Genomic DNA, 26,987 nt, shown 5'->3' with positions numbered 1-26,987 from the left:
CGGTGGGTTCATGGATGGCCTGGGAAAGCGGCTGTTGAAAGGACTGAGCTGAAGGCTGAGTTGTAGTTGGGGTCTGATGGGTGCGTCCGTGAGGGCTGTGGATGCTGGCCCATGTCACTGCAAGGCCGCTCTCGGTTCTCTCTGAAAGGTCACTGCAATCAGGAGAAGTTCCTGAGGACTGGAAAAAAGCAACTGTCACTCCTGTCTCCGAGAAGGGCAAGCAGGAGAAGCCAGGTACTACAGGCCTGTCAGCCTCACCCTGTCTCTGGGAAGGTGATAGAGTTGTGGAGACCATTCCAGACAAATGAAGGACAAGAAGTTGATCAGGAGTGGTCAACGCAGATTTATGAAGTAGAAACAGTGTTTAACCAACCTGAGAGCATTCTGCGACGAGCTGCCTAGCTCAGGGGCTGAGGGGAGAGCTGGGGAGGTTTGTCTCAAATGTCGTAGGGCTCATCAGTGCTGTCTCCCGTAACAGCCTTGTAGAACTGATGGAGACGGCCTAGGGAAGTGGGCAGCATGGTGGGCTGAAAACTGGTGCAGCTGCTGGGCTCGAAGAGTTGTGATCAGCAGCACAGAGGCCATCTGGACGCCGTTCACTGGTGGTGTTCAGCCGCTTTGTTGGTGACCTGGGCGATGGGACAGAGCGCGCCCTTAGCACGCCCGCGGGGGGGACAAAGCTGGGAGGAGAGAGCTTCAGGCGAGGCCGCTTTGCGCGGCGGGGCTGGACGAGGTGGGCTCCAGGGGTCCCTTCCACCCTCAGCTGCTCTGTGGTTCTGCAGAAGGACTGCCCGAGGCCGGGCGACTCGGCACTGAAACAGCAAATGAAACGTCGTGTTGGTCAGTGAAAAATGGTCTGCATGAAAGCAGCAGCGTGTGAAATGCTGGCAGTGCTGGCTTGAGCAAAGTTTTGGGCCTGTAGTGGATCTACTGAAACAAGTGCTCAGAGCTCAGTAGGGATCAGTCAGTTCCTACTTGAATTTGGGAATTACTAAGAAGAAGAAAATAAAAAAACCCCATTAAATAGAACATAATTATGCAGGTGTCAGGAGGACGGGGCCAGACTCTTTCCAGTGGTGCCCAGCGACAGGACAAGGGGCAATGGGCACAAACTGAAGCCGAGGAAGCTCCAGCTGAACCCGAGGAAGAACTTCTTCCCTCTGAGGGTGCCAGAGCCCTGGCCCAGGCTGCCCAGGGAGGCTGTGGAGTCTCCTTCTCTGGAGATATTCCAGCCCCCCTGGACGCGGTGCTGTGCAGCCTGCTCTGGGTGACCCTGCTTGGGCAGGGGGCTGGGCTGGGGGACCCACGGAGGTCCCTTCCAACCCTGACCATTCTGTGATTCTGTGATAATTATGCCATTGTGTAAATCTGTAATTTGTTCACATACTGAATTGCTGGATGTGGCCTTGGTCTTGGTGTTTGTACCAGAAAGGATGCAGTGAAACCGGAAAAACTTTGGAGGATGGCACCAGGATGGTTGGATCAGAAAAGCTTCTGTACGCAGAGTGAATGGGCTTGAAGATCTTCAGCCTTGGAAAGGGTCCAGAGGGAGGGGTGTGAGAGAGAGGGCGTCGAAATTCTGCATGGCCAGGGAAGAAAAATCTTTGCTTTTTCAACACAGGACTGTGGAAATGTGAAGTGAAGGTCGCAGATGGCAGGTCTGGAGCGGAGGACAGGGGCCTTCCACCAAACGTGCTGCGAGGGATGTCTGGGTTGGTGGCCAAAGGCACCACCAGATGCGGAGAGGACTTCTGCTCTTCCCGGGGGCGGTTGCGGTGTTAGTCAGCAGGCGTCATCCCCGCCGCTGGGCAGCCACAGGAAAACCAGGCCTGGAGACAGCCCCGTGACCCTGCGCAGCTGATCCTTGTTTACGCTGTCAGGCTCTGGGGGTGAGTGTTCCACCAGGCATTTACCAATTACATCACGCTGACTGCCGAAGTAGGCAGAAATGATCCAGCTTTATTCCAAACAGCAGCGAGCACTGAGGAGATTCGTGGCGATTAACCTGCTGGTGGGACAGGGCTGTAGGCATCAGCTGCTGCCTTCAGCCGTCCGTCCAGCAGCTCTGCGTAATCTTCCTCTTAAATTACCTACGTTTTTGTAGCTCCTCTGTTAAGAGGCAAAGGCGTTTCCTTTTTTTTTGTTGCAGTGGTGACTTCTTTCAGAGATTGGTTTGTTTTGTAAATACTCTTCTCAAAATCCCTTTTTCTGAGAGTCATGATTTTGTTTGTGTAGCCAAAGGCATTCCGTTGGCAGCTTCTCTAAAGCTGATTTATTTTCATTCTTATCACATTCCATCCAAAATTGATAAATGTCCTGCCATTGCCATAAATCGAGTTATTGCCTCTTTATAGACACATGCATTAAACTTCCCACAGCCAGACAAGGTACGGTGAGGAAGCTGTTTTCAAAGATCTAGGAAGAACTTACTGACTTGGTTGTCTTCTCTTTACAGTGGCAAATGATTTGATAAAGCAAAAAAACCTGGCTGTTGAGAGTCCACTTAAAATAAAACCTTCTGTTTCGCGTGTAGCCCCTTGCCTGTCTCAGCTTGGAAGGAGAAGCAGGAACAAGTCCCCTCCGTCCCGCTGCGTGTCGGCAGCGCGTGAGTCCTGCAGGAACACTGACTGGAGGCAGCGGTGTCGGCTGGGGTAATGCTGAGCTTACAGGGCGAGAGGAGGGGGAAATTCCACCCGGCTGTATTTTTGGGGGAGTTTTGGCTGTGTGGCAGGTGAGGTCGGGGAACCCTTACCCTCGCCTGCTCGGATTCCTGGGCGCAGATAAGCATCTCTCCCTCGTGTTTGGGATCAGCCCTTTGCGACGGATCCAGTTTCCCGATAGGTGCTGCTGAGTGATGCGATCACACCAGAATGCTTTGATTTTAATAAAAGGGGAATTACACTCCCAAGTAGAAAATCCCCATTATACTAAAACACGTCTTCTGATCTTTCAAAAAAAGCAAATAGCGAGAGTTGAACAAAGTTGAATTTTATTTTGTCTTTGGGTAAGTGACGTTCTGGTTCAAAATAGTGTTTGGCTTCCCTTGGTAACACTGGTAACTCTCCCCTCCTTACCAGTTTTTATGATTTTTCCCTGATATTTTGCGTCGAATCTTTCCCATATTGGTATATTTTAGTTCTGTTACCATACCTAGCCAGCCTCTAACTGTGTGTCATTAAGTGGCATGATGAAGTGCCACGTGACAGGAGTGACCTTTGGTTTGGAGTCCTGATGGTAAGCAGCTAACAGTTCGAGATGTCTGCACTGCTGATAATTTGGGTTTAGGAGATGCTCGTAATAGTATTGACATTTGGGCTGCCTGGGTGAGATCAGCAAAGGGGAGATAAACTTAATCAAAATTCCTGCGTGCTGCATAGGATCCCACTGTGATTTGAGACGTAACATTTGTAGTTTGTCATCACCTGTCTATTTTAATAAAGTCCTGCTTGTGTTTAAAACTTTAATTTTAGCCAGGTGAATGTAGCTATACAGGGGAATCTCTGCTGGAGTAGCTTGTGGCAATTTTAAGAGGAACTAATTGCTCTGGTTTCAGGAATGTTCTTCCACCTGGCTACGACGTAGCTCTCAATGTTGCCCATTCAGTGGCAACCACGTCTTGGAGCAGATGGTCGGTAGTGTGCTTATCAGAGAGTCACAGAATGCTTTGGGCTGGAAGGGACCTTTAGAGGCCATCTAGCCCAACCCCCTGCTGTGAGCAGGGACATCTTCCACTGGAGCAGGGTGCTCAGAGCCCCATCCAACCTGCCCTGGAAGGTTTCCAGGGATGGGGCCTCCACTACCTCTCTGGGCAACCTGTGCCCGGGTTTCCCCACCCTCAGGGTAAAAAAATTCTTTCTTATACCCAGTCTAAATCTGCCCTCTTTTAGTTTAAAGCCATCACCCCTTGTGCTATCACAACAGGCCTTGCTAAAAAGACTGTCCCCATCTTTCCTGCAGGCCCCTCGTGAGTACTGAAAGGCTGCAGTCAGGTCTCCCCGCAGCCTTCTCCTCCCCAGGCCGAGCAGCCCCAGCTCTCCCAGCCTTTCCTCCCAGCAGAGGGGTTCCAGCCCTCGCATCATTGCTGGGGCCTCCTCCGGCCCCGCTCCCACAGCTCCAGCTCTGCCCTGTGCTGAGGGCTCCAGAGCTGGGCGCAGGGCTCCCGGGGGGTCTCACCAGAGCAGAGGGGCAGAATCCCCCCCCTTGCCCTGTGCCCACGCTGCTGGGGATGCAGCCAGGATAAAATTCCCAAATATTTCGGAGAGTGGCTTGGCAGTGTCATCAGCCGGTTCCCTCGGGACTCTGGGGTGCACCTCAGCAGATCCCTGGCTTGCGTACGTTCAGGTTCCTCAGGTGGTCCTTGGTGTTCAGGCGTGGGGAACACACGCGTGCGGTGGTTCTCGCTGAAGACGGAGCGTGGATGGCTGGGCGCTGGCGGAGGCTGGGGCGAGGTGTGGTGGTTGTCAGGCTGTCTGTGGGCACCCGCTGTGCCCAGGGCTGGGGGCTGTGCTCCGGAGGGGTGCGTAGCTGGGGGCTTCAGCAGGCAGCTGAAGCGGTCGCCTACCTTTGACCAGCCTGCGCCTTTCTTCCTTCCCACACCAGCTTCTGTCCTTTAGTTTTTTTATTTATTTTTTTTATTTATTAGAGAAGAGTCGATGCTTTCTCATGCTGAGTGAGTTCACAGAATCACAGAATAGTAGGGGTTGGAAGGGACCTCTGTGGTCACCCAGCCCAACCCCCTGCCCAAGCAGGGTCACCCAGAGCAGGCTGCACAGGACCTTGTCCAGGCGGGGCTGGAATATCTCCAGAGAAGGAGACTCCACAGCCTCCCTGGGCAGCCTGGGCCAGGGCTCCGTCACCCTCAGAGGGAAGATAGGAAGAGTTCAGATAGGAAGAGGGTGAAAATCCTGGGAGGCTTTCTACGCAGATTTGTCCGCAGGCTGTCCTGTTTCCCCAGAGCCGCCCGCCTGTCGCCGTGCCGGTTTGGCTTTGGCTTCCCACGTGCTCCCGACGGGAGAGGAGACTCCAGGCGCCGTGCGCTGCAGCCGGGGCTCTTCGCTAGGGCGAGGTTAGCGCGTGCGGAGGAGGGGAAGATTTGGACTTTTCATGAGGTTCAGGTTTTTTGGGCTGCGGAAGAGAAGCTTCTAATGGCTAGAAGTAGGTTGTACCTCCTTCTAGGAGAGAGATTTCGAAGTGCAGGAAAACCAGAAAAAAAAAAATAGGATCAGACTTCTTCGTGTTTCTTTTTTGAAAGCGTGCTAGGGGAAAAATGCTACTGTGCCGTCCGGTTTCCCTGCCTCCCTGGGGATGCTCCCGGGCCCGGCGGGGCACGCGTGCCCTGGCTTGCCGCTGGCCTTGTGGTAGCCTCTCCTGCTGGAGCGCGGTGGGGCTGTCGGAGCGTCGGTTCGCTTGGGATTTCCCTTCAAAGCATCTCTCATCAGCGAAATCCTGCTCTGGCTACAGAGGTGATCGTGTTCCTCCAGAGAACGCGTCAACAGCACCTTCCGTGGCAGTGGGCTGGCAGGGGGGGCTTTTCGGTTACCTGCGCCTCATGCGTTCCTGTGTGAAAGGTGGCTTCACTGACAGGCTGTGGTGTTCGTGTTTTTGACTTGTAGATGCCTGAAAGTTGACCAATGAATTCTTCTTAGCTAGATCTCTTGATATTTGTAGTAGATTTTTTATCTGTGTAGGAGCCCAGAAAAATCTTTCAGCTTTATCGCTGTGCTTATTCAAGGCAGCAGTATTGCTCACTGGGGTTTTGGTGGGGTCAGATGCTCCTCATTGCAGCGTTCTCCTGGAACTTCAATTCAGTGTGTGAACAACCTGAGAGAGAGCGAGCGCAGTGTGTGCGGGCAATAGAAATTATTTTGTATTGAGCAATTATTCAGATTGAAATTAATTTTTTATCACTATAATAATCGGGAGTAAATGAAATCACAGTGAAGTATCGATAAGTTAATAAAGGAGAAAAGTACTTGCTCTTTAAAGGCAGAATGTTGCTCTGAGGACTCTCCTGTACGGGGTGAACTTCCCATGGAGCTGAGACAAGCCAGAAACTGGGAGGAAAGTTGTTCCACGTGGGTGACAAATGACTCGATGTGCCCAAACTTCTTAAACGTGGGATGGTGATAGAAGCCGAACTCGGGTCTTATGTGTCTGAGCTATGTGCCATCAGTCTGCTGCTTTTTTGGGGTTTGCTTTCAGTGTGTATCGTAAGCACTGCGGGGCGATTGGTGGGTGGTTTGCCTCCTTAAAAAAAGTCAGACTGCAAGAGTGTCATGTAAAATGAATACGTTATGAATGTCTTCTACAGCATGGAACAGTTTGCACTAATGAATGTGTGCTTTCTACCTCAAACAGTTAATGCTCCAAGATTTCGAAGGTTTTAGATCGATGTTCTTGAAACAAAACATGGGGTTTTTTAATCTTCAGATATAGTGCTATCTTGTGTTTCTCACTTGTTGTCCGGAACACACACGTGTGCGTCTTGTGCAGCGGTGAGATGGAGCAAGAGAGAGGGAGAAGGTGCTCCTGAATTCCGTACCTCTGTAATTAAACCCTGGAGTTCCAAGTGGAGGTTCCGGTTCCAGATGTGCTGTTTTCCCTTAGGCTGCAGCAGTTACAGCTTCCTCAGGGTCTCTTTCCTTGGGATGCCCTCGCTGGTCTGGTCGGTGAGGATGATGACGTGAGTTACTGCTCTCGAGGAAGGGCGGTAGGTGCAGGAGTCTGTCAGCTTGCTGTCGGTGCTGTGTGCGCCGAGATGGTCTAAAACATGAGAAGGGTATCTTGAGTCCGTGGAGGCTGAGTGTTCTGCTGTCCGCACGTCTTTTCCATGGGCAAAGTGAAGAGATACGGTGAGGAATTAGTACTTGTAATTGTGCTTGAAATGGTGTAGGAGGAAGTAAAGAACTGAAATACCTGCTGTGTCCTAAAGGTTGAAAATAAATCTGTTTACTCATAGTTTTTTGTCTACTCTTTCATCTTCCATATCAACTGGAAAACAGAAAAAGGAGGTCTGCTGGAAATACAAGGTTCTAGACAAAAGAAGTTCCATATCTCTCTCTGCTACTTCCTTACCACTTTGTGACCAGATGATACCCAAACTCGTTCTGCTCCTGAATGTGTCTTGTACATGTCTATTAAATCGGGCAGTCTGTAGCTCCCCTGTCTTTTCTTCTCTAGGCAACTTCGGTTTTCCTTCACTGTTTTTGTAGTTAGATGCCTCTCCTGTGAAACTCTGGCTTTCTACGGCTTTGAGGCTTTCCCTGAGTCTGGTGCTCAGTGTTTAAAGCTGGCTGCTGATACATGATCTCTGCTCTCCTGTTTCAGGATTTTCCAACACCAGCCTCTTCGGATTGCTCCCAGGAAAAAGGTTTTGTCTCGATGCAGTTACCTTTTCTGCCTGGCTAGATCTTGTCTAAATGCTGATAGTCCTGTTAAAGGAATAAAACTTCATCGCAGACATGTGCTGGTACCACGGCCTCTCTTAGCGTGGCGTAAGGCAGTGCTTAAAATATTCAGCCAGTTGATAAAACACGGCTGGGGCTCACAAGCTGTATGTGCAAAACTCCACAAATCCTTGAGGGAAACCTTTCTTGTTCACACTTGGGAGCCTCTGCCAGGAGCTGCGTGCACACTGAGGAAACTCGCGCCTGTTGCTAACCGGGACGTGCCCAGCGTTAACTTGCACCCTCTGTACCCGCTGTTTCCCTAAAGGAGAGAATTTAAATGCCAGTGCTCATGCACAGTGGTCAAAGTCCTCTTATTTGAATAAATGAGAATTTTTCAGGTCTTTCTAGTTACATGTCAAGCTTCTTGGGCTGGTGATTCTACTGGTTCTTAGAAGCCTTTTTCAGTGTTCTCAATATTTGTCCTATAAACATAGAATCAGAACTAGATGTATTCTATGGGACTCATTGAAGCCCAATACAGGTACAGAAAGTCAGGCATTTTTACGTGATGTGCCTCATTTTGTCTTTCAAGAATCAGATAAATGTGTTTGATCTGTGCCTCCACTGGGCGCTCACCATCAGCTGAGCAACTTTGAGGGTCTGATGCTTCATTTTCCCTGCATGCCTGCTAATTAAACTCAGTTGAAGCTCTTCCGTGAAGGAAGGCTATCTTTGTAGGCACTGGGTGTCCCTCCAGGAGGAGAGGAAATGCCCCAGATGCAGGACGTGCTTGTCCCAAACTGCTTGGGGTTCAGGGCGTGTGGTGGTGTAAAACAAGCGTCTGCAGCCCCTCGCTGCCTGGGGATGATCAGCTTCCCTGGGACCCGCTGCCGGGTTTTGCTGAGCTGAGAAGTGTGGTGCTCGCCTGCTTACCGAGTGCTCTGTTTGCTGCCTTGTGCTGCTAACCAGAAGTTATCGTTGAGGCTTTATCGTTGGAAGGACTCTGATCCAGTCTGGCAGTGAAGGGCACTGAGCAGAGCTAAGGCAAAGGCACATCTCTGCCGGATCCCTGCAGAAGCAGCCCGGCTGTAAGCAGCAATTCCCTCTGTCCTGTGCTGCGTTTCCAGCGTAAGCCCGCTTGCTGAACTGGTTCTCTGTTGTTCTAGGCTGCAAGCATGTGAAAGGCATCCTCTTGTACGGACCTCCGGGCTGTGGTAAAACACTTATGGCGAGACAGATTGGCAAGATGCTGAATGCCAGAGAGCCGAAGGTGGTCAACGGTCCAGAAATCCTCAATAAATACGTGGGCGAATCGGAGGCCAACATCCGCAAGCTGTTTGCTGATGCAGAAGAAGAACAAAGAAGGGTAATGCAAACATAGATAAATAGCCTGGTCAGTGTGAATGTGCCTAACAAATGACTGGGAAGGAGGTTTATAATCAGAAAATTGCTGCTTGCTTTAAAAGACTGAGTCACTGCTGAGCTTGGGATTGTAGTGATTCCTTGCAAGTTGTTGAACCTGAGCGTTCTACAGATCCCCACCGTGCCAGCTGAGAAGGGAGGCTCAGAGCCTGAAGAGGCAGCTGTCTTCTCGCGGGCTATGCCGACGGTGGACGTTTGAATTCCACTGATTTAGTTTGAAGTGATACAGTAGGGCCCGTCCTGCTGTGTGTTGCATTATGTGACGTTGCACCCACTCAGTGCTTAGAAGTAGGATTGCAAAAGTGCTGCTCTGTTTTTTTGTTTTCTCTCTTTTTTTTTTGGGCGGAGGAGGGGGAGACCTAGTTAACTTATTTGGGTTTTTGCTGCTAAATACAGGTGGCACATAGCATAGGATGAATTTCAAATGAGCTTTCACAGTTTCAGGTTTTTGAGTTACAGGATTATTACTGTAAGTGTGTTATAATCCTTGAAGTGTTATAATGGATACGTCATTAATTCTCCTCAGCAGAGAACTAATGGATGAGAGTGGTGTCTCAGAACTAGAGTGTAGATCCTTGAAGCTGGAAGTGGAAAGACTCTGTTTTTTTTCAAACTTGGGGCTTTTTATCCATTACGTTAGCTGGCTGTCAAAAGGCAGTCTTTAGTTTGGAGGTGTAAATACTTACTTCATGTGTGCTATGGTAATTTTTCTCTGCTGTGGATCACTTAATCTTGATAAGATTTTCTGCTAAAGAAAATACAGTTTTGGGCAAGTCACAGTTAAATGCAGGGAGGTCTTTTCAGAAGACATTAGCAAAGGACATTGTACCCCTGTAATTTTATTTATGCCTAACAAAACTGCAGATGTTGCTAGTGGCTCGAAATCATTTAATTTTCTTCTGCAAACGATTTATTAATCAATAAGTCAGCTTTGCGTGGTAAGCCACACAGATGTAAACAAGCTCCTTCTCTCTGGTTGCTGCAATATAACTGGAAGCTGTGAGCTGCTTCTCCGTGCAGTAACACACCTGTTAAAATAGACTTTGCGTTGGCTGGAGGCGATGGTCCTGATGACAGGCTGCGAGATTAAAAAGGTCTCGGAAAGGTTGGTATTGTAATGACTTGTGTCTGGGGCAGATTGCCAGTGACAGCACATTTACCCAGTGTTAACATGGTCTCTGCTGTCCACAAAAGATGTTTTAGAGGTGGAATTTGAAGGAAAAAAGCTTCATAATATGGTCACAAAAAGTATCCTGTTCTCTTACCAGCTGCAAGTGCTTCACCTTTGAGTGAACCTGGAAATAAGCAGTTCTGTTCCTGACTGGCACTGAGCGAGTGGACTCCTTAAAAATATTAAGAGCAAAGCTGCTCTGGCAAGCCGTATACTTACTAACTGTAGTACAACCTGGGGTATTTCCCACATTGGATGCACCCCTCCACAGATGTGCTTTCGCCTCCGTCTCCCTTTCGGAGGGCTTTCCCAGATCCTGAGTACTGTGACCCTTTGAGCTGCGTGTTCCAGCCTTGGGCTCATGTTATTCTTGTTCAGTCCAGTCCTCTTCCTTGGAGCACTGCTTCTCTTACCAGTGTCGGCTGTGGAGTCTGATGTTTGGGCACAGCCCACCAGCCACCCCATTCTGGAGGATGGCGAGATGTTCTGCTGGGAGGGGGTCTGGCGCATACGTAACGTGTGGTACGAAAATCACTTGGAGGTGTCAACGTTCTGTATCTCTGCGGCTGAGCCTGTTGAGAAATTGCTGTTTTGTTTGGGCTGCTTTCAGTGATGAGATGTGGCATTCCTGACATGTTTTTCTCTCCGATAGCTTGGAGCAAACAGCGGTGTGCATATCATCATTTTTGATGAGATTGATGCAATCTGCAAGCAGAGAGGAAGCATGGCGGGTAGCACTGGAGTCCATGATACTGTAGTAAACCAGTTGCTGTCTAAGATTGATGGAGTAGAGCAGCTCAACAACATCCTAGTCATCGGTATGATGGTGCTTACTTTCATTATTGTGGGGTCTGGTTGATATTTTGCTTGCTGCAAGCCAGCTGAGTTGCCGTTACTGGTATGGGATCAGTTTGCACTAACCCAAAGTGAAGGACTGCTGTTTGACAGGCATCCGCAGCGGATTGAAAGGGAGATGGTGCTGCAGTAGGCTGATACTCTGCTTTCAACAATTGCCTCCTTTAGTTTGTAATAACAAGTGTTTCCTGATTTAAGAAAACTTGCAAGGAGTGATACGCGTGGATGTATCGGTATATGAAGGAGCCAAGGCTTCTCTAGCTGTGTTGTCTGGTTGTTCTGATGCCCTGCAGATACAGTCACAGATACAGCTTCGGTCCCTGTTGCCCTGACTCAGCTTCAGGGCACGGCTTTTCCAAGATTTCTGGAGATTGGTATCTTTTGTCTGTTTGCTTGAGACTCTTTGAGGTATCTTTGGAGCTCTGTGGGCTGTATTTGGGAGTTGGAGATCCACTTGGTAAGCTCAGATAATGCTTATTTTGTTTTTAACTTTGAATTTAGGAATGACCAACAGACCTGACCTGATCGATGAGGCTCTGCTGAGACCGGGGAGACTGGAGGTGAAAATGGAGATCGGTAAGCAAGCTAGCAGATCGCAACACGTAAGCTCACATGTACTAAAAGTAGTGAAGCAAGTGTGTATCAGTGTGAACAATTAACCAGGATGGCATGGGTGCTAAACATCACGCAGCTCCCTCCGTAATATCACATGTAACTTTAGTCAGCCAATTACAATACCATTTTAGACTTACCTGCTGATAAGCCACTGACCTGGTACGGGTTTCTGTCCAGCAGAATGCGTAGGTATGGGCAGGCAGGACCCTGAGTCGCTTGCCTGCATCAAGGGCGCCCGGTAACGGCACCAGGCCGTTCCTAGCTGGAACTCGTGGAACTGGTGAACTCGTAGAGCAGGCAAGGGCAGCGCGCGAGCAGGTCTTGCCTTGGAGGAAGTGCAGGGCCTTCGGTTTGCGTGAAGCGATGGTGGCGACTTTCACTGCAGGAACTGCAAATGTTACGGGGCTTCGGCTGTTGGCTGCTGCAGTCGGCAGGTCTGGATTGCGTGTATCAACAGTGCTAAAGTGGGCCGAAGAGCTCTGTTAGCGGTTTGTTCTAGTGAGCTGGGAAAGAACGCAACTGTCAGGAACTTCGAGTGGACTTCGGTAACTTCTGCCTGACACCAGCGCAGGTTAAATAATGGAATATCTGATAGTGGAGGGTTTATTAAGGAATTAAGGCCCAGTCCTCCTAGATTCATGAAAAGAAGTCTCTGACTTTACATTTGAGATCCAAAGTTGGATCAGTAAAGATCGTGGTGGAGTCTAAAGGGTGACTAGACCGTGGTGCTCAGTTCTGAGGTTAACAGTTCATGGAAGAGTATTTGAATAGAGAGTAGCCTGGGACCGATTGAAAGCTTAATGATGCTGTCTCGCAGTGAGAGCTCGAATTGGTTGAGATCCGTGTTTAATTTAAACATTTGGAATGCAGGTTCAGATGTGTAGTTTGGAAGAACTTATGAAACATTTTCCCTTCCACAGACGTACAAAGTATTTTCTATGCTCTGCGCTAGGCACCCGCTATTGTAAAGGTAAAAATTCTCAAGCTGTAGTGAGTGACAGAGAAGGAACCAGGCAAGGCCGTGAGTATTAATACGGTCTGTTTCCTTTCAGTTGCAGAAAATTAGGTGAAAATACCTATATAATCCTAAAAATCATATGAGAATCATACTAGAGTGGCAGGCGAAGTTGTGATTGACTGTGCTGGTCTGAACGGTGGGGAAACTCTTGAACTCTGATCTATCAATGTCTTCTTAAGAGCTCGCTAGGGATTTTTTCTCTTATCCTTCAAGGGTAACATCACTCTGAACGAGCCCAAGACAGGAAAGAGTTTTTGTGATAGCTGAAAAGGAAAGATTTTAGGCAAAAGAAGGAATGGGGAAGCGAAGCTGATGACTGCTGAGGCAGCTGCAGAGGTAACCTGGGCAGTGAGCTGACGCTGATGCTCCGGAGTTAATGCTGTCCTTGAGTACCGTAGGAAAGAGTTTACACCAGGCATTACTGTGCGTGTAGCTTGTGCAAGGTGTGAGGGCTGGAGATTCAGCTGGGGCGCTGGCTGGGATTTAAAAATCTCGTGGAGCACAGACGGCGTGGATGGTTTCAAATATGCTGGAGACTTAAGAGCCTAAGACATTTGTTGGATGCGGGAAGAAATACTGAGAGAGACTTGTGTGGCACAATACACGAAAAAGGAAAACTGGAAAAAGACACGTGTAGCAGCACATAGAGGATTATTAGAAGTCAGGCTGACAAATAGTAATGACAGAGAATTAGTACTGGCAAAAACTGTAGCCAGATGCAGTGCTAAGGTGTGAACTGGGAAATCATCACTACAGTCAGAGGAAATGAACATTGTATGAGGATGGCATGGGGCAGATGAAGAGTGAAGTCAAGACCCTGAGTTTTAGGAGAGTGAACTTGCAGTTGATTAAGTCATTAGCAGCTGGGAGCCCCTGGGAAACCACCCTCAGGACAAAAGGAGCAGAACAGAGGTGGCAGCTCTTTAAGGACATTTTTCTTTGCATGCAAGAGCTCTTGATTCACCTGTGTAAGAAATTGGGCAAGGAAGGCAAGAGACCAGCATGGCTCAGTACCTGCTGATCCAACTAAAGTGTAAGAAGGATATGCACGGGCAGTGGAACCAGGGACGTGGATCCTGGGAAGAATATAGGGGCACACGTGAAGGGCTGGGGTCAGGAAAGCTAAGGCACAGCTGGGAGCTGCGTTTGGCAAGGGATGCAAAAAATAATGAGAAAGGCTTCTAAAGGTACTTTGGTCAGAAAAGGAAGATTAAAGAAAATGTACACACTCTGGGCTGGGTCCAAAGGAGGCCATGAAAATGGTCAGAGGGCTGGAACACCTCTCCTGTGAAGAAAGAGTGAGAGAGTTGGGATTGTTCCGCCTGGAGAAGAGGAGGCTCCAGGGAGACCTTAGAGCAGCCGTTCAGTATATATAGGGGCTTACAAGAAAGCTCTAACGACGTTTTAGCAAGACCTGTAGTGACAGGGCAAGGGGCAGTGGTTTTAAACTGAAAGAGGGTGGGTTTATACTGGATATAAGGAAGAAATGTATGGTGAAGGTGGTGAGGCACCGGACCAGGTTGCCCAGAGCAGCTGTAGATGCCTTGTCGTTGGAAGTGTTCAAAGTCAGACTGGATGGGGCTTTGAGCAGCCTGCTCTAGTGACAGATGTCCCTACTGATGGCGCAGGACATGGACTAGATCTGTCAAGTTCCCTACCAACCTAAAGTATTCTATGATTCTGTGATAATTGTAAGGTGGAGACTGGGTTTAGGGATGCCAAGAGACTGACTAGATTGCCTTTGTGTAAGGTGAGTTCCAGGGATGGAAGGCTGAGAGCAACCAACTTGGAGGAACCCTGCGGGAAAGAAACTAAACATTACGCTTTTTCTCTCTAGTTTGGTAGCGATGCTAATGAATTTGCTGGGGGCAATTAGTGTAACAACGTTCTCCAACAAAAAGCATTGTCAAATATTCTACTTGTGTAGAATTGCTCATGGTGAAAGAGCCTTTGGCAGTAGGGCTGTTGAGGAGAGGGAAAGGCTTTGCTGCCGTTGCTGTGCCGAGGCGCTGAGTGACGTCTTCTGTTTAAAACCTCAGGCTTGCCGGACGAGAAGGGTCGATTTCAGATTCTCCATATCCACACGGTACGGATGCGGGAGCACCAGCTGCTGGCTGAAGATGTGGACATTGCTGAACTGGCAGTTGAGACCAAGAACTTCAGTGGTGCTGAATTAGAAGGTTTAGTTCGAGCTGCTCAGTCTACAGCTATGAACAGACACATCAAGGTCAGTCCTGTCGTCTCTCACTGAGGCAAAAAAAAGGGAAAATAATTGTGTATGGATGTCTTTCCTTGAATGTTTACTTCCAAATGGGTACTGGCATCTCAGCATGCTTTAGGAGATGAAATTCATATGGCCACCACCTTTTCACTGTGCTTTTACACGGTTCTGAATTACCTCTTCCATCTCCTGACCTCCAAGGGTCTCTTGCATAGCTCAGTGGGAGTGGAAGGAGAATGTTTGTCAATGTGTTTTGATAAAAACTGAAAGGAAAGTCGTGAGCTCCGGTGAAGGGTTGGACGCAGGAGACTGAAGGCGGAAGTGAGAACAGCGAGTGGTGTGGGAGGGATCTCTGCCGGAGCCTGTGCAGCTCAGCATATTCCTAGATGATTGTATAGAGGGGGGAGAAGCAAGGTTACAAGCGCGTAGCTGTTTGAAGGTCAGAAGGATGAAGGCCACCATGGGAAAGCTGCAGAATGCACTTGAAATAGCGCGAGCGCAGAAGATGTATTCAGTGAATTGAAGTGTACACTGGGGGGAGAAAATTCAGAAAGGTGTAGGCAGTGGTAGAGACTGACCTGGCCATTACCTGGGGTCAGGTTCTTGGAGTTACAATGATCTTGGAGTATCAGCTCAGTCCTTAGCAGTGAAAAAAGCAACATTACAATTTACTGGGAGAAGTATACCGAGCAAAAGTGAGGCTGTGATTATGTCATGGATAAAATCCCTGGTATATCTGAATCTGTGCAGTCCTGGGACACCCCCCTTGAGAAGGTCATGGTCGAGCTAGGATATGGAAAGGCAGCAGGGAAGGTCAGAAGTGTAGGAGGGTTTGCAGTGGAAGAATGGTTAGAGTAGGATCTCTCAGCCTGAAAAAACTGTGGTGAAGGGTTATGAAAAGTGTGTGGGATCATGGCCCTGCTCAAAGCAAAGAGAAGGAGATGTGTGTTGCGTGAAGAAGTATTGAGGCCGTGGAAGGAGCCTTTCCTTCACGATGTCGCTGATGCTGAAATCTTGGTGGAATTCAGAAGCGGCTTGCCCTATGTCTTCCACGTCAGAGAAGAACTCACTTGGTAGTCTCAGTGTGCACAGAGATTTGTGAGGTTCTCGGCTCCCTCCGTTCCAGAGGAACGTTGCCTTGCTTTCCCAGTGTTTGCTGGTTGTGGGAGGTCAGTGTATCTTTAACTAGAAAGGAGTGAAGGACCATGAAATGTCAGGTCAGATTAATCCAGATGCAAAACGCAGTATTCGATGGTGCTGAAATACGAGATGATTAGTTCGTGAGGAAGGAGGCCGAAAGGCGCAGCCCCTCGGCTCCCGTGGCCAAGAGCTGGTGTGACCGCTGCAGAGAAAAGCCTTCGACATCGGTTCCACAGCACCGGCGTATTTTTGGGTAAAAAATCCATTCAGCCTTGAGTCTGAGGAGAGCAAATTATGCTTTCATTGAAGTGAGAGAAATCATTTCGTTGCTTAGACATTTGTGTCTCTTGGGAGCACTCTTTCTAAAGGAAAAATGGCTCTTTCTGCTAATTTTTCTTCCATAGCCATAATACTTGCAAAGTTATTAGTTGTTTCTTATAGCAAAAAGCCACAAACGTCAACAGCTTCTCATTTTCTTGTATTCTGTCTCAAAAAAAAAAAAAAATCATTACCTCTGGAGCTATTTTCATCCCTTTGCAGGCAAAACATGTTCCTTAAATAATTATTTTTGCTTATAGTTGATGTTTTTTTCAGTGCTTGAATTTTGGGTGAGTTTGGCGACCGTTAAGTGTTTTGATATATTCCCTGTTGTGCCAGAATGTCACAGTGGGAGAAGAGAAAATGGGAATGCAGAAATGTAAAAGAGCAGTCTCCTCCTTTAGGTTGGTAGGGGATTGACATCTTAATAATATATGTATGTATATTCCCAACGTGAAGCGGCCACGCTTTGTTTTTCTTTTGAAACACTTTGACATAGTATTTTTGGATAATCTTATTGTTTATTCTGAAGATGTCTTCAGCCAAATGATGCACTATGCTATTTAATTCTCTCCTACAAGTACTTCAAAATTTAAAATATACATCATAGGCCTGACCTAGTTTTCAGAAGCACCTACGAGAGGCGAGCGCACAGATTGGAAATAAAGGAGCATTATTATTCTGAATCATTTAAACTCTACTGATAATCTCTCAGAGTGTGTGTGTGTGTGTGTGTGTGTGTGTATGTGTTAAAAATTCAAATGTATAACTCGTTAAAGGCTAGGAAAGAAACAACCCCCCATGTTTTTAGGTGTACAGGCAACTTCAGGAATATATTAATAGTGTTTCAAGTACCTTCACTTACCTCTATGAAGAGTGATCAACCTCTGCTAAAGATCCCCTAGCTGATATATTCAGCGTCTGGTATTTCTCCTTGGTGGGTGGTTTTGTGAGAAGGGCCTCCTAACGATAATTTCAGCCATCCTCTGGTGGTAGTTCTTTGTCTGGCGCAGTGTTGTTGGCCAGTCTGGGTTCCTGAGGTTGCTGGTTAGAGGCTGCACGTGCTACTCTACAAGACAAGCATAATGTGATTATTTTTATTATTATTTTTTCCTTCCCGTGCTTAAGTGTGCTCATTGTTCTTGTAGATCATCCTAGTCAGGAGAGGGTGTCTCTGAGACACGTCTTTGAGGGTCAAAGTTATTTGACTTCTCCATCACCTTGGTCTTAGGCCAAGGTGGTAGAGGTTGCTCTGCCTTCCAAGAAACCCCTTGAAATCCCGGAGTTGTACCTCCTGCGCTACACATCGTGTAGGGCCGTTGTGCTCTCAGGGCGAGGCAGGGGGTGGTGTAAGACTCGGGTAACTCCCAGTGAAGATTTTGCTTGTTTTAGAATCTAGAGAAATGTGTTACGGTATAACCAGGAAATTCAGAAATTCTCAAAAGCCTTTCAAGGCTGCACTTTGGTGGCAACGACCGAAAATCTGTTGCCTCATCTCTGTGCTGCTTAAAAATCGGTTTCTGCCTTACCCCTTCACAGTTGGATGAATTGCTTTCACAGATCAGCTTCTGCCCCTTGTGACTAATCCTTTCCCTGCTGTCTCTGACTCCACGCGGGATGCTCGGCAGGCTGCTCCCGTGGGATTAGGATGAAATAGCAGTGTTTGTGTGCCGCTGAGGGGAAAAGTTGCTCCAAATCCATTTAACTCCTGATCGCTGCCCAAGGCGATCAGTACGCTTGCAGGTCTACGGAGAATCCTGTGGACGGAGCCGCTCCGCATTGCGGAGCTGCAGCCGCGCGCAGTAACACGTCTGCAGCTGGCTTTAGAGTCTGCAGGCATCTGAAGAAAGTTTCCAGCTTTAAAGGCTACTCTCCAGTTGTTTTCGAGAACTAAAAACCTCTTCTGGCTCCAGCGTGAGCGGCTTTGGGCCACCTCCTAGGGGCACCTCGAGCTGTGACTGAGAAACGATTTACAAGAGCAGAGTGCGGTCGGGCTGTCTCGGCTGTGTGTCTGCGTCCAGTCGTTAGCTTTTAGATGTTGCTGGGTGCTTTGGGAATGGCAGAAGGGGAAAAGGTGATGCTTTCCATTTAGGAGGAGTGCAATCTGAGCTGAGCTAACTGCACCTGATTTACTCCGAGTAATACCGATAGTGCTACCTTGGGAAAGTCCCTGACTTTCATTGAACTGAAGCAAATAAAGACAAAGCAGAAAGTAATCTAATATTTACCAGTCGCCTTAGAGACTTTCTTGTACAGAGAGGAAGGTGCGTGGTTTGAATAGACAACTGAATCTCCTGAAGCAGAGCTGTGTGAATAGTTCTTATTTTTGACTCAGTTGCTGAAGATGGAGTGGGGAAATTCAGAGCTGAGTTAAACCGAACTTCCGTTTGTCTTTCGGAAAAAGTCAGCCAATGAAGGAGGCTTCATCTCCTTCCCATCCAGCAACCAGAAAGCATAATGAAGATATTTTTTCTACAGCTTTTAAATGGAAAGAGTAGTTCCCTACTCTAAAGGGAACCTACATAACTCCAATAACTTAGAAATTTAAACTTAGGTGAGATCAGTCCCACACTGGGCACCAGTCTGAGCCGCGCTGACTCTTGGTTTATGCAGTCAAGGTAGCACAGCAGCAACAAGGATGGTTCCATCCTGCTCTGAGCTGGGGTGGCTCCTCTGAAACATGGGGTCACGGCCCTACCCTTCAGTTCGGCTTTGCACCCAGTGGAGTGGAACAGCTGTTGATGACTTTGTGGGGCTGGCGTATGGATGTGGCTCTGTGAAGATGATGATTGCTCCAGTGGTATCCAGCCTGTGTTCCGACAAATGTCTTGTTAAAAAGCATTTTTCTTATTGAGGCAGACTGACCGCGGGGTTGGATCTGTGGATGGAAGTTGATAAGGGGTGGTGTGCGGTACTGCTGTACTTCGGTGTCTTTTATTGCCTTTATTAGGCCAGCAACAAAGTGGAAGTGGATATGGAGAAGGCAGAGAGCTTGCGTGTGACCAGAGGAGACTTCTTTGCATCTTTGGAGAATGATATCAAACCAGTAAGTGGGCACCTTACAACTCCTGTAATAGTCACCTGGTACAGTTAGTGACGGGAGGTGGCAACTTCCTTCTGGGATCAGACATGAGGCTTGTTGGTCACGGCACATGGCCAGAAACACACCATGAAATGAAGCGTCAGTGACTGGCAACCAAGATGAAAACACTTCTTTCTCCTTTCTGCAAGGGCTGACATGCTGTGTCCTGCCTTGTAGGAATGAAAGTAGGGAGCCTCTTGCTGCCTGCAGTGCTGAGCTTCTGGTTTGTACCTTTTGTTGCATGCGAGAATCGTAAAAAGGAATAGAACAAATAAAGAGAGCAACCCGGGATTTCTTCTTCTGGTTGTACATGCCCTCTCTCTTTTAGGCTTCCACAGTTAATGGATGACAGCTTTAATAGGGGCTGTAACAAGAAATTTAAGCCTAATTTTTGAGAATCGTTGTTAAATGGTGTGGATTCAGAACCCACTGCAACTTGCCCTGATTAGAATTTGTTTTGAGGGTATATGAAAAGATGTTTCTAAAAGTGCAAGGTCCCCAGCGGTGTTCAGTCCTTTGAACTGCAATGGCGTGTCACCGGTGGCTCTTCCAGTACTGGCTGTCCCACTTCAGCATCTTCCAGAGACTTGGTCCTGGTCACTTTGGTGATGTTTAATTGTTTCATGTTTTTCTGATGTGATGCAAAATTTCTTGGTAAAGTAAATGTTCCCTGTCTTAATACAGGCGTTTGGAACCAACCAGGAAGACTATGCAAGCTACATCATGAATGGTATTATTAAGTGGGGTGATCCAGTAACACGGGTATTGGATGATGGGGAGCTGCTTGTTCAACAGACTAAGAACAGTGACCGTACTCCTCTGGTTAGCGTTCTTCTAGAAGGTAAATTTAAGAAAAATAGACATTTAAAGAAAACAGTTTCTGTAAACTCTTCCTACCAGTTGCCCGAGTGGTGCTCGGTTACATCCTGCAGCTGCACATAAAAGAAACACACGGGATGAAAACAAGAAGTGGTCACTTTGCATTTACTTGGGTGAGATTTCTTTAGATTTTAAAACTGGCTTCTCAGCCTAAGATAAATACTGTTCTTGGAGCAGCAGAGAAGTGAATGTACCCAGTTAATAACCTAGATGTGCATGTTTTAAAGTGCAAGCATCTCTAGCTGAGTTAGTTGTCTAAATTCTCTTTGTAGTCACTGGAGAGCTCGTCAGTGTAATTAACTGAGTTCATGTCACAGTTCATCTGGTCACATTTAGGTCTCTGCTGTTAGACAGGGGAGGACTGGCCCCTGTCTAGGTGGTTACTGACTATGAAGAGTCTGGGGAACCAGTTCCAATATCTATGTTACAGATATTGGAGTAGTATTTGTTATTTAGTGCTTCCCTCTTCCTGAAGTTCAAAGATGTGGATTACCACTGTGGCTTAGCACCTATTGCTTGGAAATTAACCTTGAATAGGTCCCCTGAATAACTCTGTGTGCTTGTGGCCAACGTACCGCTTGTGTGCAATACCTTCCTGCACTCCGAATGGGTTTTTATTGGGTGTGTAGATTAAGATGTGCCTTTGATCTCTGTTTGAATTATTCTGATGTGAATTCAGGAAAATGACAAATTGTGTTTGTCAGTATTTACCTGGCATTCCTGCCGTGCATTTGTTTGCTGCAGTACCTGCAGAAATGGTGTTTAGAAGGGGCATAAGCGCAGTTCAGGAAGATCCTCCAGAGTACAGACACGTGGTAGCTTTGGTGCAGCGGCGTGTCCTGCAAGGCGTGTGACGTCCCGTCTGTGCGGGCTGCGCAGCGGGTCGGGCTGCATCCACTCCACAGCCGCGTGAATTCCCTGCCCTGGAGGGCTGGGTTGCGCTAGGCGTTGGGGTGTTCTTCTGCAAGAGGAGGAAGAGGTCGTTTCAAAATGCAGAGACCCGTGGATGGGGTCAGAAACATGCTTAAGAGATCATCCATGCTGAGCCTTACCAGACCTTTTCTCCCTTGTTTTCCCATTATATTTGTCCTTTGTTTCAGGCCCCCCCCACAGTGGGAAGACTGCGTTAGCAGCAAAAATAGCAGAAGAGTCCAACTTTCCCTTCATCAAGATCTGTTCTCCTGATAAGATGATCGGATTTTCTGAAACGGCCAAGTGTCAAGCTATGAAGAAGGTACTTCTGTGTCCTACTCTTTTGCCCAGTTACAATCCAATTCGACGTTCTCTAGTGGATGGAAGAGTGAATTACCCTTGTGATTGTGTTTTCTGCTTTCTGTAGGTCCTAAATTCCTGTGCATATATTTATTTATAAAGTTGAATGAATGTTTTTGTGGCACTGACGCTGAGTGACTCAAGGAAAGTGTCAGGGCTCTGGCCCAGTTGGGTCTGATGTGTAATCGTGACTAACAGCAAAACAAAAGACCTGATCGGTGATGAGTAAGCCTGGAGCCGTCTGCAGAGATGGAGGCAGGAAGGGCAGAGGGTTGCACTTGGAAGGAGTAGATCCTGCCTGAATTTTTGAGGTGGTAGTGTTTAGTTAAACGAGAGTTTTAACAATCTGGAGAGCAGGGGGAATGCAAACGAGCTGAACATCTTAAATCACTTCCAAGTAGTCAGGTGGAAGGAAGGAGCTTTAATTTACTGAAGCAAGCCAGCACTTACTCTGCCAGCTGAGGGGTACGGAGTGAAGCATGTGAGTGAAACGTTACTCTGAGATCAGTTTGTTGCAGGATTGCGGAGCTTCCAAGAGGAGCAATGTTCTTACAGCTGGGAGCCCAGTTTGTAAGTTAGGTTCACAAAGGGGCCTTTTGGACTTCGCTTGACTCAGCGTATGATGGAGGTAGACCTGCAGTGCCCTGATGTCCTTAGTGCTGCTTCCTGTTCAGACCCAGGGCTTTGCAGGTCGTGGGTTTGCTGCTCCAAAAGGGTGTTGTGGAGGCTCGATCCGTCCCTGAGCCGGTCTGTTCTCCCCGCAGCGCGCGGGCAGGAGCAGCAACCAGTATCCAGCCTGGGGAGAAAAGCTTCGCCATTGCGTTACAGCCGCGGGGGATTTGTGTGTGTGTCCTTATCGGTATTGCCCCAGCTCAAAGTGCAGGGCAGTGGTGCTCTGTTCCGTCCGTCGCTTGCAATTAAACGCAGGGCAGCTGGCTCTTTGGCAGAGTGCATGGGGTAAATGAACAGAGCTGAGCTCTCAGTTTGCTGAGGTGGCAGTGTTTTACTGAACACGGGTAGAGTCGAGTCTCCTGGTACTTACCTTTTTCATTCTCTGATTTTTCCTCTAAACACTGCTGTATTTAGTTAAAAACACATCAACAGGTCCCATCATGACTATTGTAATTTTGTTGCTGAGATTTAATAATGAGCCGTTTTGCTGTTTTTTAGATCTTTGATGATGCGTACAAGTCCCAGCTCAGCTGTGTCGTCGTGGACGACATTGAGAGACTTCTAGGTGAGTTAGGAGGATGAGAGTGAGCTGTGTTGTCTGCTCTGCACAAACACTGAAATGTTTGCAGTACTGAAGTATTGCAAACCAGAAATGGTCTGGAACCATTCACTTCGTGAGCCTGGAACCGTTTGGGATACAGTGGAGTGGCTTCAATGTGTATCTGCGTGGTGGGCGTTACGACGCGTTTTTCGTTTCAGATTACGTCCCAATTGGACCACGGTTCTCTAATCTGGTGTTGCAAGCCCTTCTGGTGCTGCTGAAGAAGGCCCCCCCTCAGGTAAGAAGGCAGCCGAGGGGCGAGATGCTCCATTCCTGCAGTCACTCGGGCAGTGGAGGGCTCTGTGTCTTGCTGCTAGCTGCTCTGCTGCCAGGGGCAGTAGTGCTGTTGTCTCCGGTTCTGTCGAGTTAATCCCAGCCTGCCGCGGTTCACGCAGTTGGGCATTGCTAGGATACCCAGAGAGGATTCAGCCTGGATTATCTCATTACTTAAAGCTGAATCTCCTGCAGTTAGCCCTAGAAATACTGATGAAAGAAACAAGTTTAACCTCCACCGTGTAGAACTTCAGCGTGCAAGCTGTCTGCTTGCTGATTGACCAAGGAACGGTTCAGTCCGAACCGGTCCCCGGCCCAGCCGTGCACTCCTGACTTCGGGATTGGTTTCGGAGTAATGCATGGCTGTGGATGTCAGGGTTTTAATTTGTCCTTAACTTAAAATTATCAGGTGTTAATTACAGTGGGCGAGAAAAGCGCAAGATCTTTGTGTCGTGCTGATCCTGCCTGTTTGCACTTTCTGGTTTGAGGAGGTTTAAGAACATCGCAAGTGATGATGTTTCTGAAGCTTGCTCCCAGTGAGACAAACAGCCAGGGACTCTGCGTTTTTGTTTGCCGTTTTTCCTGTCATTCCCTGGAATTCTGCTGTGTGCGTGAAAGTACCTGCATGAATAAATGACATACTAATGGAAAAACCTTGAAAGCTGGTGTCAGGAAAAAGCAGAGAAGCACAGCCTGGATGAAATATTTTTTTTGGTCATTTTTTAATGTCCTGGAAACAGTAACGTGTGCGTGTGTATTGTTTTCGTTAGAGAGTTTGGTGAAAAGACCTTTCAAATACAGAACTTTGAACTAAATTGTAACGCCACAGGCCCCGAAGCTCCACTTGTGACTGTCAACCTGGGAGAACAAAGATTTTTTCCAGTGAGCTTTCTGTGCCGTGTGAAGCCTCTAATGTGAAACTTGGATTCTGTTACCGTGTGAGCTGGAACAGAAAGGCTGCCTGTAGGAACAGCACAGCCATTTTTCATTGTCATAATCTCACGTTATCATTGACCTGTTGCTGCGTATTTCCACACTACCTGGCAACGGTTATTCCCATAAATCAATAGGGGAAAATAGAAATTGATTTGGTTCAGTTGTCGGAAGAACTTCAATATTACGTTGTCCATTTAATCACTGTGTCCTCTGAATGTGTTCTGCTGCTCAGATGCACTTCTGCTGGCACCCACGTCTCCCCGACAGCAGGGTGCAGGGCTTGAAGCTCTCAGATATTTGCCAAGTTTATGCATGTTGCTGGAGATTTGTACTTTGCAATGTTTGAAATGCCCTTGAGGCTGGAAGACTTTGGGTTGACAGCCAATATTATGGTGACTTAAGCCATAAATTGTTGGAGGGTAGAGAGAGAGGTTTCTGAGGAAATGTCACCGTTTGATTGATGATGGGGGTTTTTTCCCTTGGTTTTTTTCAAAGTGTCCGCTATTGACTGCTGTGGAAATGAGGCCATTGGGTTAGACGGACCCTTTGGACTGAGCCGGGCTGGCGGTTCCAACGATAGGCTGCTTCCCGGCCTGGTTGTTTCTTGTGAGTTCCCTGTAATGGTCATGGCATGTGGGGGTTTTTTTCATTTAAAAAACCCCAGCAGTGTAGAAGAGGTGGAGTCATGCAGGAAAAGGCCTTTTCTGCTGTGAATGTTTACTGTGGAAGTGATTGAATTTGGGCATGGAGACTCTCGGGGTTTTCAAGCTCAAGTGAGAAGCCCACAAGGGACCTAGTACTGCTGGTTAATCAACGCCTTCCACGTTCCCTCTGAGATGACGGGTTCCCTTGGGGAGCAATTTATTTGGAAGAAATGGCTGGTTTCAGGGGTTTTGTTGTAATTTGAGATGCAGATACATAACCTGCTGCATGAGGTCAAACCAAAACGAATTTCTGTGGGATTGGGATCATGGTTTCGGTTCATTCCTTGTAAAAATGGACTGGCCTGGGATGTGCCAGGCATGTCCCTGTGCTGAGCAAAATTGTTGGCAAGACGCTGCGGAGGCAATACCTCTCCGTCGCTGTCAGATAGGCTCTGCACTGCTCGGAGCGGCCCGAAATACGGAGTTGGTTTGAAGAGCTTAGGAACGGGAACGACGGAGCGGTTGACGCCGCAGGCAAGGAGCGAGTGGGGAGCGGAGAGTGCGTTTCGGCAGCGCGGCTCTGCGGCTCCCGGCTCTGTGGCCAGGATTATGTATTCACACGGTGTCGTCACATCACTTGCAGGGAGTATGCTTAGTGTGCAGGCAGCTTCCTGCACTCACTGTAGGCTACGTGGGCAAGAGGAGCATTTCTGGGATGAAATCTTATTAATTATGCATCGAGGTGTATGTCTCTGTTGAATTGATTTATGAAAGCTGCCTCCCAGACTCCTCTCTTCCTATTGAGGCTAGATTATTTTAACATGGTGTGGGAAGGGCAAAGGCTTGAAGCTTCTGGTTTTCTGGCTTGTTTGTACTTTGAGAATAAACATGTTAGACTTCAAAGAAAACTAGAAACATCTCTGAGTTTGCTTTAAATTCCTGGTCACAGCTCATGCTTGCTAGATCGACTCAGCAGTGCTTAAATAGTGGTATCTGTTACCACCAGTTCAGGAAGACTGAAAAACATTGCATTTTGTTTAGCAACTTTTTTTTAAACCAATTAGAAAGCTTTTCTAAAATGGATTGAAGAGAAGAAAATAAACCATGTTCTCTTGGGTCTTTATTTCAATCAAGTTTCCCTGTGTTGTGCGGGAGAAGAGACTGGGGGGGGCTGGAAAGACTGAAAAGGACTGTCGCAGCAGGGAGCCAGGCGGGAGAAAAGGACTTCTCTGAGAACTAAGCAGCAGCAGCTCCGAAAGCCGAAGCTGCTTCATCTACATGCAGAGTCACACAAGGCATGGGGACGCTCACCAGCCCCACGGAGGTTTCACATGTGCTTCCCCGCTGGTTCCTGTGAAAAGCTGACAATCGGCTCGACGGGGGACGGACCCTCGCAGCATCCCCGCGCTAAGCTGGGCGTACGATTTGTGCAGCGTTAGGAGATGGCTGGCTTAGCGAGGTGCTCTCGACCACTCTTGTGGATGCCCTTCCACTGCTCCCAGAGGCCCCCAGCCCCTTGCCTCACCAGGACGCTGGAGGCTTTTGCTCATTTGTGAAAGTTGAGGGGAGAAAGGGGGGAATAACCTCCTGTTTGCTGTAATCCCAGATGCGTTCCTGATTCCCCGTCCCTTGGTGTGAACTGGGAGCGCCTCCGATCAACAGCGACGTCACCTTTGTACTCGGAAACCTGGGGAGCTGCGCTTTCTCCCGTCACATGTGAAGAGTTGTTGACACCCCAAAACACACGCGTAAAAACAGACGGGGGTCCAAAGCTGAGTGAAGAGCTGGGGAGGGGCCGACAGAGGCACTTCGGTATCCACCGATACTTGGTTATAGCAGAGTTCCACGTTCCCCTCAACTCGCCTTGCCTAGGGCTGGTTAGATTTGCTGAAATTCAGTAATTTGAGACTCCGCTGACATGTTGAGGCTCCGTTTGCTTGTAGCAGAGTCTGTGTAGTTCTTTTATCTTCTAGTTTGTCTTCGGTAGCCAATGCAGTAACATGGTGCCCATTAGGAAGTGAATACTGTGTTAGATGAAGCAATCTCATAATGCTTCAAAATGGAGTCGTTTAAAAAACCTGCTTCCTCCTTTGATCTTTGAGTCCCGTAGTTCTCTGCATGATTATATCCTTTATTCGGGTAAAATCCCTGTAGCAGAGAGGTGAAATCTGGGGCTATCCCACTTCTGGAAGGCAGCGGGGCAAGACACACGCCTCTCTACTGGGAATCCCCCATCAGTGCAGAGGGATCGTGGGCTCCGAACTGGGGCACTTTTACTGCCTAAAGATGGGCAGGAGGCATCCAGACTCACGGGACGTGCCCTTAGCTGAGCTCTGTGGGTGGAGACCCAGGCCTGGAGCTGCCCTGGCGAGGAGTCTGACACCAAACGATCTTAGGCTGTTGAAAGCCACGCTCCTCCTTACTTGGTAGCTGCTCACTTATTATGCCTGATTTTTTGAAGTTCAGCTTTAATCCTGGTC

At 48.1% G+C, this 26,987-nt stretch overlaps 1 protein-coding gene across 2 annotated transcripts in view; it reads left to right on the top strand.

The window, feature by feature from the left end:
- The window catches only part of NSF (N-ethylmaleimide sensitive factor, vesicle fusing ATPase), an 86,681-nt gene that overhangs the window by 43,073 nt on the left and 16,621 nt on the right, over positions 1-26,987 (top strand). For both annotated transcript variants that reach the window (XM_075443850.1, XM_075443851.1), the window contains exons 9-17: positions 8,555-8,754; positions 10,634-10,799; positions 11,338-11,412; positions 14,509-14,696; positions 19,099-19,194; positions 19,915-20,071; positions 21,210-21,343; positions 22,552-22,618; positions 22,813-22,892. In XM_075443850.1, coding sequence (XP_075299965.1) covers positions 8,555-8,754; positions 10,634-10,799; positions 11,338-11,412; positions 14,509-14,696; positions 19,099-19,194; positions 19,915-20,071; positions 21,210-21,343; positions 22,552-22,618; positions 22,813-22,892 — 1,163 coding nt within the window. The remainder of the gene's footprint in view (positions 1-8,554; positions 8,755-10,633; positions 10,800-11,337; positions 11,413-14,508; positions 14,697-19,098; positions 19,195-19,914; positions 20,072-21,209; positions 21,344-22,551; positions 22,619-22,812; positions 22,893-26,987) is intronic.

The sequence above is a fragment of the Opisthocomus hoazin genome, chromosome 26 (genome assembly GCF_030867145.1).
Source record: "Opisthocomus hoazin isolate bOpiHoa1 chromosome 26, bOpiHoa1.hap1, whole genome shotgun sequence".
In the NCBI taxonomy this organism is placed as follows: domain Eukaryota; kingdom Metazoa; phylum Chordata; class Aves; order Opisthocomiformes; family Opisthocomidae; genus Opisthocomus; species Opisthocomus hoazin.
This window is presented reverse-complemented; position numbering and strand designations above follow the sequence as displayed.